At 57.1% G+C, this 13470-nt stretch overlaps 2 protein-coding genes across 8 annotated transcripts; one reads left to right on the forward strand and one right to left on the reverse strand.

The window, feature by feature from the left end:
- Positions 1-18: 18 nt before the first annotated feature.
- Positions 19-9697, reverse strand: SPHK2 (sphingosine kinase 2). 7 transcript variants are annotated; one of them, XM_012460079.3, is made up of 7 exons: positions 9407-9697; positions 8402-8553; positions 4074-4545; positions 2597-2746; positions 2369-2463; positions 2161-2276; positions 19-1756 (listed from the first exon to the last, which is right to left on the reverse strand). In XM_012460079.3, the coding sequence occupies exons 2-7, from the start codon at positions 8438-8440 to the stop codon at positions 664-666; spliced, it is 1965 nt and encodes a 654-aa protein (XP_012315502.1). In that variant the 5' UTR covers positions 8441-8553; positions 9407-9697; the 3' UTR covers positions 19-663. The 7 variants fall into 7 exon arrangements, with proteins under 7 accessions (XP_012315502.1, XP_012315512.1, XP_012315544.1 ...); XM_012460089.3 differs by having other exon boundaries at positions 9261-9697; XM_012460121.3 differs by having other exon boundaries at positions 9329-9410.
- A 32-nt stretch (positions 9698-9729) lies between these two features.
- Positions 9730-13390, forward strand: RPL18 (ribosomal protein L18). The gene is made up of 7 exons (XM_012460153.3): positions 9730-9821; positions 11081-11167; positions 11498-11605; positions 12073-12171; positions 12670-12793; positions 12925-12994; positions 13273-13390. The coding sequence occupies exons 1-7, from the start codon at positions 9819-9821 to the stop codon at positions 13346-13348; spliced, it is 567 nt and encodes a 188-aa protein (XP_012315576.1). The 5' UTR covers positions 9730-9818; the 3' UTR covers positions 13349-13390.
- The last annotated feature ends 80 nt before the right edge of the window (positions 13391-13470 follow it).

The following is a 13470-nucleotide window of genomic DNA, read 5'->3' on the forward strand; positions in this document are numbered from 1 at the left end:
ATGGAGGAAGGGCAGGTATGAGAAGAATGAAGCGACTGCCTTTATTGCATAGACCTTTTCAATTGCTTTTTAGACTGGGGACGGGGGACGCGCTTGAGACGAACAGGGGATATGAATTTCCCCGCCCCCACCCGCGGGGGGAGGAACTTTAGTGCAAATCCTAGCGCCGGCCTGAGGGAACCTGCCCCCTCCTGGGCTGATTGGCCAGCTAAATGGAGGCACCGGAGTGGATGGGGCGAGACTGCGGGCCCTGACGGGCCGACTCAGTAAGGCCTACCCCAACCAGTACATTCCAGGTCCCGTCATTGGGCGACGCGTAAAACAGGCTCCGCCCTCAGCCAGCCTGGCTGGGTGGGAGCAGGTGGCAAGCGTCTAGACTGAGCCCTGCTCTGTAAAGGCGGCCCGAGCTCAGATGCCAGGCCCCGCCCTCATTGGTCAGGCACTACCCTCGGGACGAGCCTGTTTCTCTCTAACCGTGACGACGCCCACCCTTCTGCATCACGTCTGGTCCCGTGAAAGCGGGCGCAATCCTGAGACCGGGCCAGGGCCCTTCCAGCTGGGACTGTCACCACCACTCTAGCAGCCAGGCCACACCCCCTAGCTCAGGCCGCGCCCCCTTGGAATGTAGGCCCCGCCCCCGGCGGGTTCCAAGCTTGGTTAGTTTCAGGGCTCCCGCCCCGGGCAACCAGGAGGCCCAGTGAGCAGTGTACCGAGGCCAGGGTGCATCTGCGCCTGTAGCGGGCCATACTCCACCTGCTCCCCGTCCACCGTGAGCACGCCGCGTGGCGTAAGCGGCTCTAAGCGGAAGGCACGGGCCGCGGCGTAGCCCAGTTGCGGACAGCCCAGGCTGAAGTGGCTACCACGCTCCATGGCCAGGAAAAGGCGCAGCAGCGCAGTCCGCGAGATGCCGCTACGCACCCAGCATAGGTGCACCAGGCCGTCATCGAAGCGCGCGTGCGGAGCTGCCACCATGTCAGCGCCCAGGTGGCTGGGCGAGATGGCCAACATAAGCACAAAGTCTTCCTCTAGCGTCACCCAGTCTGGAGGCAGTGGGGAGCCCAGCGGAGGCAGCAGGTGGTCGGGCGGGCCGCAGGTGGAGGCCGATACCTGGGCATCAGGGGTGGGAGGTGGGAGCCCAGAGGATGGGGGAATAACAGGGGGTCCCTTGGCGACGGGCGAGAGTAGAGCTGCCTTGGGAGAGCCAGGAGGTGAAGACAGCAGTGGGTCCGGGGAGAGCGGAGCATCCCCAGCCCCACCCCACTCCCCGGCCAGCTCTGGGCCCCCACCATTGAGGGACAGGATGGGCAGGGGTTCCGGCGAGCCAGGGGAGACCAGGGCAGGCTGGGGCAGGGGAAGGGGCAGGTCAGACACAGAGCGATGCAGGGGTGAGTGGGCCATGGGCGGGACTGGGTCTGGGGTCAGGGTCAGCTCCGACTTGGCACGGGGCAGGCCGTGGGCAGGGGTGGGCGAAGACGGTTCCACAGTGGCAGGGAGGTAGGAGAGGCGTCCGCGGTAGGTATGAAGTGTGGCAAGGCCCAGCATCGTGCCCAGTGTGAAGCGGACACTGCCCAGAGCCCTGAAGCGCTCGCTCTGGATATCCACATCGGACACGAAGCCCCAGGCCACAGACAGGAAGGAGAAACAGCGGGAGCCTGAGGCCAGCGTCACGGAGAGCAGGTCCAGCGGGTGGCCACCGCCCCGGCAGAGCAACAGTGAGCAGTTGAGCAGCAGGTCAAGGCCCAGGGCCGGCTCAAACCTTCACAGCCCAAGATAGACGGACACACAGAGGGAAGGAGCAAACATGGGTCGGGGAGAGAGACAGGCAGGGAAGCAGGTGGCAGTGAGACCAGAGACCATGGCCTGGGCCCACCGCAGCCATGGGGCCACCTCCAGGCAACTGCTTATGGGACCAGGTTCCCGGTCATCTCTTTCATTTGCTCCCTACACATTCACCGAGTGCCTCCCATGCCCGGCAGAGTTCTAGGCACTAGGGATACAGCTGGGAACCAGACAGGCAAATATGTCCAGGAGGTGGGGCGAGGCATCCCACAGGCAGGCTGATTTACTTGACTGACTGTGGGTTTGGCTGAGTAGGAGATGTAGGGGCCCCAATCACCCCAGGAGGAGCTCATCCCTCCCTTCGTGGTACCCTCAACCTACCCCCCGTGCTGGTTCACTGCTCCAGCCAGCGCATTGCCCGAGCCGCAGGGGAGGATGCCCACAGGCATCTTCACAGCTTCCTCCCAGTCAGAGCGATCTAGGAGCCCGTTCAGCACCTGGAGGGTGGGAGACCAGAAGCCTGGGTCCCGGTGGCAGCCTCTACAATCCCCCAGGGCCCAGGGCTAGGGGCAGGGTGCTCCTGCTCTACCTCATAGAGCAGCCCGTCTCCCGAGACCGTGACGATGCCATCCCACTCACTCAGGCGCAGCCCCTGCACCAGCTCCCGGGCGTGGTTCTGTCGTTCTGAAGTGGGATACCGAGCCGTTAGGCAGGCTGTCCCACCCCAGCCTCGCAGACCTAGGAGTCCCACCCATCACTTCACTCCAGTAGGACTCAGTTGTCCCAGCCCCCAACTCCCATTCTCACTGGACCTTACCTGTCTGGATGAGGTTGAAGGACAGCCCAGCTTCAGAGATCATGGGCAGCACGTAGTTCTTACACCACTGCCAGGCCAGGCCCCGCCCCCCAAAGGGATTGACCAATAGGAGCAACCGGGGCGGCCGAGGTAGCAAGTCAGGGGTGATCTCTGTGGAGAGAGGTTAGAGTCTGCAAAGGCCAGCGACCCAGGCCCCCCACCATGTAAACAGTCCTTCAATCAGCCCCCAACGAAATTGGAGGGCTGGCACCTGGAACCTACCAGGACTTTTTTTTCTCCCAGCCCTTATCTGGCCAGGTCTAGGTGTACAGCCCTGTCCCACAGCCCAGGTGCTGAGACAAAGGCAGAGCTTGGGTGTGAAACCAAATGCCCTTTGTCCCCATGTGTGGGAGGAGGGCATGGGAGCTGTGGTTCCTACTTTCCTCACCCTGCACACCTGTTACCCGGGATCAGGTTACTTCCAGCCCTTAGGGGCCCTAGGCCGGATTAGATGCTGCCTCTGAATTCCAGAGATGCACTAGGAGATCTCTGTTGGCACCCATCACTCTGAGTGGTGCCTGGTCCTGTCTCAGGCTGCTGCTGTCACCAGCCTGGGGCCCTGACTCACCTGTGGTCAAGACTCACCAAGGGGGAAGAGGGTAGGAACAGAAACATAAATCTAGCAAGAGAGCAGCAGATGCAAATCATTTTTCTCTGCCTGTGTTGTTTTTTTGTGGCAGTTTCACTCTTGTTGTCCAGGCTGGAGTGCAGTGGTGCAATCTTGGCTCACTGCAACCTCCACTTCCCAGGTTCAAGCGATTCTCCTGCCTCAGTCTCCTGAGTAGCTGGGATTACAGGCATCTGTCACCACACTCAGCTAATTTTTGTATTTTTAGTAGACACGGGGTTTCACGATGTTGGCCAGGCTGGTCTTGAACTCTCGACCTCAGGTGATTACCCGGCTCAGCTTCCCAAAGTGCTGGGATTACAGGTGAGAGCCACCGCACCTGGCCTCTGCCTGTGTTTTTGTTTTTTGTTTTTCGAGACAGAGTTTTGCTCTTGTCACCCAGGCTGGAGTGCAATGGCATGATCTCGGCTCACTGCAACCTCCGCCTCCTGGGTTCAAGCAATTCTCCTGCCTTAGCCTCCCGAGTAGCTGGGATTACAGGCATACGACACCACGCCCAAGTAATTTTTTGTCTTTTTAGTAGAAATGGGGTTTCACCATGTTAGCCAGGCTGGTCTTGAACTCCTGACCTCAGGTGATCCACCTGCCTAGGCCTCCCAAAGTGCTGGGATTCCAGGCGTGAGCCACCACCCAGCCTCTGCCTGTGTTTTTCTTCCTTCTGTAGCCTGTCCCTGTGTATCACTCTGAATGGATCCACAGAGATACATCACTCAGACAAACACAGAAAAACAAAGACACAGCTGCCTATAGAGGAAATTCTGCAGAGACACCGAGGTGGCCCCAGGACAGAGCAGCTGCCCAGCGCCTCACCCCCATCCCCAGGCAGCGGCAGTCCTCGGAGCAGACATGTGAGGGCGACGGCCCAGCGCTGGGCCTCGGCACGGTTCTCTTCGTAGGTGGCAGCCCCATCTGCCCGGAAGGTGCGGGTGGCTCTGCGCCGGCCTCCGAGCCGGCCCCGAGGATAGGTGTAGATGCAGAAGTAGGCCGCTGAGTCCGAGGGGCTGCGGCTTCGCAGGGTACAGCAGCCTGAGACCTCGGCCAACGGGACCAGGCCACCCCGGGGCCTGGCCTCAGGTTTGGGGCGCAGCCGCTGTATGTGCAGGGCCTGTGACGTGAGGGTGAGGGCATAGCGTGGGCCTCGGGCTGGGTAGGAGCCGAACTCGCCATGGAGGAGCGGGGTGCTGGCAGCCAGTGGCGGTGGTGGCGGGGCCATGGCCTTAGCCCTGACCAGGGTGCTCCTAGGCCTGTGGCCCCAGCTCCCGGTCAGCTCCTGGTCCGGCCTCTGTGGGAAGGGAGGAAGGAAGGGGTGAGAACTAAGGACCCCATAGCAGGGGGAGGGAGAGGCAGGGCCTGTGGACAGGAGGAGACAATGAGGGGCGGTGGCAGGTGAGACAGGAACACCAGAGACAGACAGGCTCAGACAGGTGCAGGCAGACCTCGAGGATGAGGGACAGAGGCCAGCTGGGCAGGAAGGCCAGCATCCCGGGGGCGGGGGGGGGGCAGAGATCTGGGCATGCAAACAGTCAACCATTTATTCCCTAGGAAGTATTCAGTACCCTCTATGTGCCAATCACAGTGCTAGGCCTAGCAAACACAGCAGGGGATAAAACAGCCCCAAATCCTCGCCTTCACAGGAACAGATAAACCAGAGAAAGGTTTGAAATACACAGGGGGTTGGGTGATGGTAAAGGGCTTTGGAGAAAAAGGAGGCACCAGAAGAGGAATGGATAGTGGGATTGGATACGCAGAAACAGACATGCAAAGACTGAAAGACACCCCTACCCGGTCCCCGGTCACCAACAGAGTTATCTCCAGGTGCAGAGGGTAACTACAATGAAACAATCACAAATGCGACAAGAGATACGGTCTGAAAGCCAGAGAAACACCGAGAGGAGACAGACAGGGTCAATGAGGTGAAACCCAGGCTGATGCAAGGTACTGAGAAGAGTAAGTGTTTCTCACCCCAATGAGAAAGGCAAGACAGAGCTGGAAGGGAGAGCAAATAGGAGGGATAGGAGGCAGGCATGGGGACGGCTGGAGAGAAGGGATGTGACAGAGGGACTACGGGGTCCGAGAGGAGCCACATGCGAGCACCTGCAAGGGGCAGGGGGCAAGAGCTGGTCCCTGAGCACTAACCTGGGTGTCTGGCCGCCTGCTCTCCAGGGAGCAGGTGGGAACCGGGACTGAGGTCCCTTCCCCACAGGCCCTCTCCCTGCCCTCTGCCCGGCTTCTGCTTCCTCCTCTTTTCTGCTCACCTTTGTTCCCCACTGCCCCGCCCCGCCCTGCCCCTCACATTCCCCAGGCCCAGCGGGACACATCCCCGCCTGTGGACTCACCCTTAGGAACTACATCTGCCCCCCTGCCCCGCGCGGTTCCCTCGGGCCCAGGGTGTCTGCTTCACCGCCAAACATGTCCTGGCCTTATTATGGGAACTTCAAATCAGGCTCAAGCACAGAGCCCTATATGTTCTCCAGTACTGGACCTGGGTCTTCTGTCCCTGGGTCCCCGAGACCTGGACCTGAATCTCCATCCATTGGTCCCCAATCCATAGGCCTGCATGTCTCGCTCTGGGCCCTCGAACCGCCATCTCCACTCTATTTCCAGAACCCAGTCCCAGGCCTGGGTTCAGTCCTGGCCCAGGTTTTCCATTTCCATCTCCCACCCCGGTGCCCCAGCCCCAGGCCTGCGTTTCTGTTCCTCTTGGTCCCTCAGTTCCCTAGACTCCGGTCCCTGCCCCAACCCCCGCACCCTCCTCACACGCCGGGTCCTCCTCCAGGCGGCCCCGCAAGTCAGCACCAAGCGCCCCCATCAGACCCAGGGGTGGTGGGGGGAGGGTGTGCCCCCGATCAGCCAATGGCCGTGCAGCCGGCCTGAGCCGCACCAATACAAGGGTGCGGGGGGTGGGGCCAGCCAGCTCCCGAGCTTGGCTCAGGGACCAGCCGCGCGAGAGCCCGAGAACTGGGCGGGGCCTCGCGCTTCGAGGGGCTGACCGCCATCGTAGGTGAGGGCAGACGCGCAGCAGAGACGACGTCACGGCCCCATAGACGGCGCCGTTGTCGCCATCTTTGTTAAGGGAAAGTGGGCCTGTCCCATCCATTGAATTCACAAAAGAAAAGGGGCGTGGGGGAGGAGGTCTTTAGACTCAAAGACAGAGACCCCAACACGAGTAACAAAGGCCCAGAGATCCAGACACAGAGCAGAACAGAGACTCGAAGAAGCTGGATGAGGAAATAAGTAAGAGAGCTGGGCGGGGGGCGGGGGGGGAAGGTTATTTTTCGGACAAAGTCAGAGAGACACAGAGAACAGCAGAGATACAAACAAGAGAGCAAAACAGTGGGCTTGAGAATGTTCAAGGTAAAAATACAAGAAAACCCTGAAAATGACAGACACGGAGACAGATGGAGACAGACACTTCTGGAATGGAAGCTGGGAAGGAGAGGCTTATTAATTCACAGACTTATTTACCTCAGGCTCAAACCAGAGTGGAGGCTGCAGCATGAGATAAACATCTGCCCAGTGAATGAACCAGTCACATGGCAAGACAGAGACAAAGAGAGATGGGGACAGTAGTTCTAGGTCAAAGGCGAGGGAGGGAGAGAATACTGGAAGCTAAGGGGCTGAGACGAACTGAGAAAGTGAAGATATTGACAGACACACAGAGGCAAATACATGGTGAAATTGAAAGAAAGGCAAGTATATATCAGGAGACTCAGAAATAGAATTGCATAGAGAGAAAGATATATGCATTAGGAAACGGACAGAGCTCGCTAGAGAAAGACAAATGTAGGAAGAAGTTTGCTTATTGCCAAATTATGTACCTTGCATTTAACCCACAGTAGCCATGGCACCAGATAATATGTGCCAAGGAATGACGCAGAGAGAAAGGGGGACAGAAACCCAGTGAGATTGAGAGACAGGGGACACAGCAACTTAGCTTGAGGCCCTGGGAGAAGGAAAGGCAGAGACATTGAGCAAAGAGGCTGAGATTCAAACACAGCCTAAGTCACACAGACGAGGGGACAGGGAGGAGGAAAAGGAGGAAGGACTCTGAAGCTGTGTAACTGCTGGAAAGCCCCTGAATTCTTGTGGCCTCAGCTGCCCTGTCTGGGAAGTGGGGAGAAAACTGTTCACACCTGCCTGGAGAGAAGGTCTGAGATCACTTATAGAAGGGCTTCCAGGCTGGGTGCAGTGGCTCATGCCTATAATCCTGACACTTTGGGAGACTGAGGCAGGAGGATCCCTTAAGCCCAGGAGTTCAAGACCAGCCTGGGCAACAAAGGGAGAGCCTGTCTCTACAAAAATTCAAAACATTGGCCAGACGCAGTGGCTCACATCTGTAATCTCAGCACTTTGGGAGGCCGAGGCAGGTGGATCACCTGAGGTTGGGAGTTTAAGAGCAGCCTGACCAAAATGGAGAAACCCCAGCTCTACTAAAAATACACAATTAGCCAGGCGTGGTGGCGCATGCCTGTAATCCCAGCTACTCAGGAGGCTGAGGCAGGGGAATCACTTGAACCTGGGAGGTGGAGGTTGCGGTGAGCTAAGATCTCGCCATTGCACTCCAGCCTAGGTAACAAGAGTGAAACTGCGCCTCAAAAAAAAATTTTTTTTTTTTTTTCCAAAAAATTAGCGAGGCATGGTGGAGGCTACTTGGGAAGCCGAGGTAAGAGGATCGCTTTAGCCCAGGAGGTTGCGGCTGCAGTGGGCTGTGATCGTGCCACTGTGCTCAGCCTGGACAAGAGTGAGACCCTGTCTTTTTTTTTTTTTTTTTTTTTTTGAGACGGAGTCTCACTCTGTCACCCAGGCTGGAGTGCAGCACTATCTTGGCTCACTGCAACCTCCGCCTCCCAGCTTCAAGCGATTCTCCTGTATCAGCCTCCCAAGTAGCTGGGATTACAGGCACACACCATCACGACCGGCTAATTTTTGTATTTTTAGTACAGACAGGGTTTCACCATGTTGGCCAGGTTGATCTCGAACTCCTGGCCTCAGGCGATCCTCCTGCCTCAGCCTCCCAGAGTGCTGGGGATTACAGGTGTGAGCCACCATGCCAGGCCTCCAATCTTTAAAAAAAAAGAAGGGCTTCGGATTTTGTCATTCCACAGTATGAGGATCTTGGCTTTCAGATGATTCCTTACCTGGTCCTGCTGCTCCTCTGCTTCAAGGAGTCCATTCATCTGTTGCTCCTTTGCTCTGTTACATCAACAGGACCCTGGCCCTGGGTCTTAAACCATAGGAGGCTGGTGGGAGCAAGGACTCAGGTCTCACTGTCCTGGCCCGACCTTCAGCTCTGTGGAGGAGAGATGAGTGAGAGCTGACTGCAGGAGGCCCTTCTAGGCTCAATGTGCCTGAGAACCAAGAGGCAGGGGCCTCCCTGGGAGAAAAAAAAAAAAAAAAAAAGGAGACAACTCAGTGTCATTACTGCCCCAGCCAGTCCATCTGGGGGCACATAACACAATATGTGCTATAATAGGATAGGAGCGGAAGCTAATTTTTATTAAGCACCTATTATGTGCAAAACATTGACCTCAGCAGTTTTCTTAACTTTCATAATCCTGGAAAACACCTTGTGTGCCAGGCCTGCTGTCATCCCGTTTTTGTGGATAAGGAGAGTAAGGTCCAGAGAAGTTAAGTGATTTTCCCAAGATCACGGAGAGGTTAAATGCCTTGCCCAAGGTCACCCCATTAGTAACTAGCAGAGCCAGGATGTGAATTTGGTTACAGCCTTTAAGGCCCCATCTCACCATCTTTCTTTGCCTCTACTGCTCCCTGGGTCTCCATCTCACCCCTCCTTCTAGGTCTCCTGCCTGCCCTTTGGGCCTCCACTCCTCCCACCCACTGGGTCTCCACTCTTCCTCCCCGCTGAAACTCTGTCGCCCTCTTTCAAGGTCAGGGAAGGGCCATTTAGGGGCAGGGAGAAAAGGAGAAGCGGAACTTAAAGGACAGGAATACAGGATGCTACAGATTGAGGTGCAGCAAGATCGTCTCGGGTTAGACCTTAAGTAGGACTTCCCAAGCAGCGGCTGCGCCTACGAAATGCAGCGCGAGATAAGGCAGAGGTGAACCTGATAAGGAAACGCCCGAAGCGTGGGGTCAGAGGTTTCCAGAGGCCCCGACTAGCCCTGCCAGCCCCGCCTCCTCACCTCCAACACTCGGCCTGCCGGGTCCTCCAAGAGCCACTGAGAGGCCGTCGGTATCGGGCCAGAGCGTCACCGCCCGACGCGTCCTCCTAGCTCCACGCATCTTTCTCGCTTCCAGATCCCTTTCTTCCGGACAACTATCGAGAACTTGGCCCGGGTAGGGCCAGAGAGGCCCCCGACGTGCTGGCCCTTCTCTCTTGGACGTTGCCTTTGTTTCTCTTTGGTTGGTTCTCCGCTCTTAGCGGTTTTCGCCCGACTAGTCAGTCGTCCAGCTCACCACAGAGACGTCCGGATCGTGGTAGAGCGCCGCGTCGCACCTATGTGACGTCACGACGGCGCCACTCGCTGGAGGCTTTCCCCGCCCACTCCGGAGCCGTACTCTCTTTCCGGACCGGACCGAGCAGAAGGCGCCATCATGGTGAGTGCGCTTTGCGGCGTTCGGGGCTGTACAATCTGCTGCCATCCGCTGCGGTCTCGGGCTAGGGGTGTGCTGGAGGGCTGCAGGGGCTCTGCAGCTGCCCGGAGGGGGCAACTCCCGAGACTGGGGGCCTGCTCTGGGGGCCAGGAGAGCAGGGATGGGTCAGAGTCATAGCCTACCGCCCTCATTGAGTAGATGACCAACTCGAGGTACTAGGAGGCTGATATGACTGGGGTCACAAAGCCAGGAAGTGGTGGAGCCAGGATTCCGACCCAGGTGGCTGGCCCCGCAGCCACTCTTAGTTACTTGGCTTTGCCGCCTCTATCCGGACCTGTCACTTCCTAGTATGAAAAGTTGGGTTCTGTGGGGCCCGCGGCGGGTGGGAGGATCCGTGGTCAAATAACTGGATTTTGGGAATAGGCGGACCTCTGAGTCTCGGGTCCTTTCCCACCTTGTGATGATGCTTTGTGAGCCTTTTCCCCAGTGTCTGACTGTTCATTGCGTACACAGTTATTCTATCTGATAAGTTTGTGAATTTGGGAAGAAATAATCCATAGGAAATTCTCATTACGGGGTCTTAAACACAGGAAATGCTGAAAAAGTGGAGCTATTAATACTTAAATAGTTCTTAATAGTTGCTAACACAGTCTGAAAAACTTAAATTACTCAGAAAGGCAGCAATGAGGTAGGAACCTGGTGCGTGGCTCACGCCTGTAATCCTGGCACTTTAGGAGACCGAGGCGGGAGGATTCCCTGCCCAGCATGGCCGGTATAGTGAGACCCTGTCTCCACTTTAAAAACAATTTTTAAAAGAACACTACTTGGTAAGGGTTGTTGGATTGATACTGTAGGAGAGGTCGTTCTAGTAGTATTATGAAGTTCTGAAGAATGATTCTTTTCCATCATTACTGCCATCGGTTTTATATTTTTGGTCATCCTCCAGGTATGGGACCCAGTTTTGAGAACTTAACATTGTTGCAAAATACAAGTTGTAAAGAATTAAGGTTTTTGTATTAAGTTAATATGACTGCTATGTTAAGATATTTCAAAGTTCTGTGTGCCATGGGCTGAAGGCTTTGTAATAACCCCCTTTTTACAGAGGGGTTGGTGACAGCCCAGAAGTCTCCTGGTGGTGGGCCTGGGATTTGAGCTGGTGGGTCCAGAACTGGGCTTGGGACCCAGCTCTCAATTTCAGAAATAAGTAATAATTGGCCAGAAATAATAATAATGGGTCCATGGTTGCTGCTTCACTCCCGTAGGGAGTTGACATCCGTCACAACAAGGACCGAAAGGTTCGGCGCAAGGAGCCCAAGAGCCAGGATATCTACCTGAGGCTGTTGGTCAAGGTGAGCTTGGGCCCTGAGGTCTTTTGGGGAGGGTCACCCCAGGTCTGTGACTTTCAGATCCTCTCTTCTATTGCTGGCACTAGGCTCCTCGCAGGGGCCTGCCGGGTGGGCTTGCATTTTGTCCCAGGGCCTCCAGCGCTTGTATTTTCGGCCTCTAGGCTGTGTAGAGCTTCAGAATGGAGCAGGGATTTTCTAGGTCCTCGGCCAGCTCTCTCCCACTAGGTCAGTGGGTTGGGGGAAGGGATAAAGATTTTTTTAGTCCGGATCATCGTATGTTTGCCCCTTCGCTGGAAGGCTGTCCCCGCTTCTCACTCTCTTCCCTTCCTCCAGCTGTACAGGTTTCTGGCCAGGCGAACCAACTCCACATTTAACCAGGTTGTGCTGAAGAGGTTGTTTATGAGTCGCACCAACCGGCCACCTCTGTCCCTTTCCCGGATGGTGAGTGGCTGGTCCGGAGAGCACGGCGGACCTGGGAGCCACGGGGTCTTGTCTGTCTGGAAGGGAGGCAGGGATGGGAGCTCTGCAGGAGCAACCTGGGCATCACGGCTTTGTCTCAGCCAGCCACTGATGTCCATGGGCAGCTGGCGAGGCTCCTGGGCCTCCTCTCCTTCTCATTGTGAGGCAGAGGTGTCTTGGTGGCTTTAGGACATTTTCCCGAGGCTCCAAGTCATAACTGAGTTTTATGTCAAAAGCCCTGCCAAGGGAGGCCCTCTTGAACAGTCTGCATTTTACCTGGAGATTTCCCAGCTGGACCCCGAGAGGAGGCCTGTGGGGTTTGAGAGGTGTGGGGTGAGTGGAGTGGGAGGTCCCGTTAGAGGGCACAGCTGCCGTGGTCCAGGATGCCTGCAGCGGGGCCGGATGTCAACACCAGATGGACTCAGGATGTGCATCCTCCTCACCCCCAGATCCGGAAGATGAAGCTTCCTGGCCGGGAAAACAAAACGGCCGTGGTTGTGGGGACCATAACGGATGACGTGCGGGTTCAGGAGGTGCCTAAACTGAAGGTGAGCTGGTGGGGGGTCGGGGGCAGGGGCAGACCCATCAAATCCTCGCTGTGCTGTGCTGGTCCATCCTCAGTCTTGCCACCTCTGGTCACAAGCATCCTGCCCATCTGAGTGGCTTTGGGGATGGCTGTGGGTTGTCTCTGGCGTTGTTGGTGGTGAGGTCCCCTGGGCAAGCTTCTTCTGGGGCAAGTTGTAAACTCGTAGTGGTGGCCCCTAGAGCCCAACAGCCTGGGACAAGTCTGGACTCCATTGTCACCTCTGAACAGGTATTCTTTTTGCCCCAGTTTCCTTGCTGTTATGCCTAGCGTAACACCAGGGGTGTGGTGTGAAAAGTTTCTAGAGATGGTATTGAGAACAGCTGTTGTCAGCCTGGGTGCTCTGGGTAATCACTGATGGTGTGGGTTATCAGGGCTCCGCTACGCCGAGGCAGTGGACGGAGGGTGAGTCCCGGCAGCCCCTGGGTGACCACGCAGGGGCCATCCTTGTCCTCTCCACCAGGTGTGTGCGCTGCGTGTGACCAGCCGGGCCCGCAGCCGTATCCTCAAGGCGGGGGGCAAGATCCTCACTTTCGACCAGCTGGCCCTGGACTCCCCCAAGGGCTGCGGGACTGTCCTGCTCTCTGGTGAGTGATGCGTAGGCGGTGAGGTCGAGTGAGCTGTGTGACTGCTGGCAGCCTTCACCCTCCTGGGTCTGGAATAGCAGAAGCTGGGCGCCAGATCCAAGTCTCAGCCAGTTCTCCTTTCCCCTCCCTAGGTCCTCGCAAGGGCCGAGAGGTGTACCGGCATTTTGGCAAGGCCCCAGGAACTCCGCACAGCCACACCAAGTAAGTATTGGGCCCCCAGACTCAGCCAGCCCCAGGCCTTCTGGAACTCTGTCGGTTTTTCCCTTCAAACACGGGCTCAGAGCTGTGTTTTCCAGGCCCGAGCAGGCATCTCCTGGGGGAGCCTGTGGTTTGCTGACCTCTGCTGCCCAGGCTGAGGACCACCCAGGTGGCGGGGCAGGCGCTGCCACTGACCCTCCTGGGGCTGAATGTGACGTGCTTGTGGGGTTCGTTTGCCACTCCACAATGGCCTCCCCTCTCACTCCCTCCTCTCCCCACAGACCCTACGTCCGCTCCAAGGGCCGGAAGTTCGAGCGCGCCAGAGGCCGACGGGCCAGCCGAGGCTACAAAAACTAACCCTGGATCCTACCCTCTTAATAAAAAGATTTTGGATGGGAATAGTCCTGTGTGTGTGTTATTGGGGGATGGGTTGGGGATTGGCGCCGGCGGGTGAGAATGCATTTGGTTTGGGGACCGGG

Source organism: Aotus nancymaae, unplaced genomic scaffold (genome assembly GCF_030222135.1).
Source record: "Aotus nancymaae isolate 86718 unplaced genomic scaffold, 86718_ANA_hifiasm-v0.15.2.pri h1tg000028l, whole genome shotgun sequence".
Lineage (NCBI taxonomy): Eukaryota > Metazoa > Chordata > Mammalia > Primates > Aotidae > Aotus > Aotus nancymaae.

Excerpts from the sequence above, each read along its gene's own strand:
- SPHK2 (XM_012460079.3), bottom strand. The coding sequence starts at position 8,440 with ATGAATGGACTCCTTGAAGCAGAGGAGCAGCAGGACCAG. Across the intron at positions 2,747-4,073 it reads GCCGCTGCCTGGGGATGGGG|AGATCACCCCTGACTTGCTA; the intron begins GTGAGGCGCTGG and ends CTCTCTCCACAG. Across the intron at positions 2,464-2,596 it reads CTTCAACCTCATCCAGACAG|AACGACAGAACCACGCCCGG; the intron begins GTAAGGTCCAGT and ends ATCCCACTTCAG.
- RPL18 (XM_012460153.3), top strand. Across the intron at positions 11,606-12,072 it reads CTCTGTCCCTTTCCCGGATG|ATCCGGAAGATGAAGCTTCC; the intron begins GTGAGTGGCTGG and ends CCTCACCCCCAG. Across the intron at positions 12,172-12,669 it reads AGGAGGTGCCTAAACTGAAG|GTGTGTGCGCTGCGTGTGAC; the intron begins GTGAGCTGGTGG and ends CCTCTCCACCAG.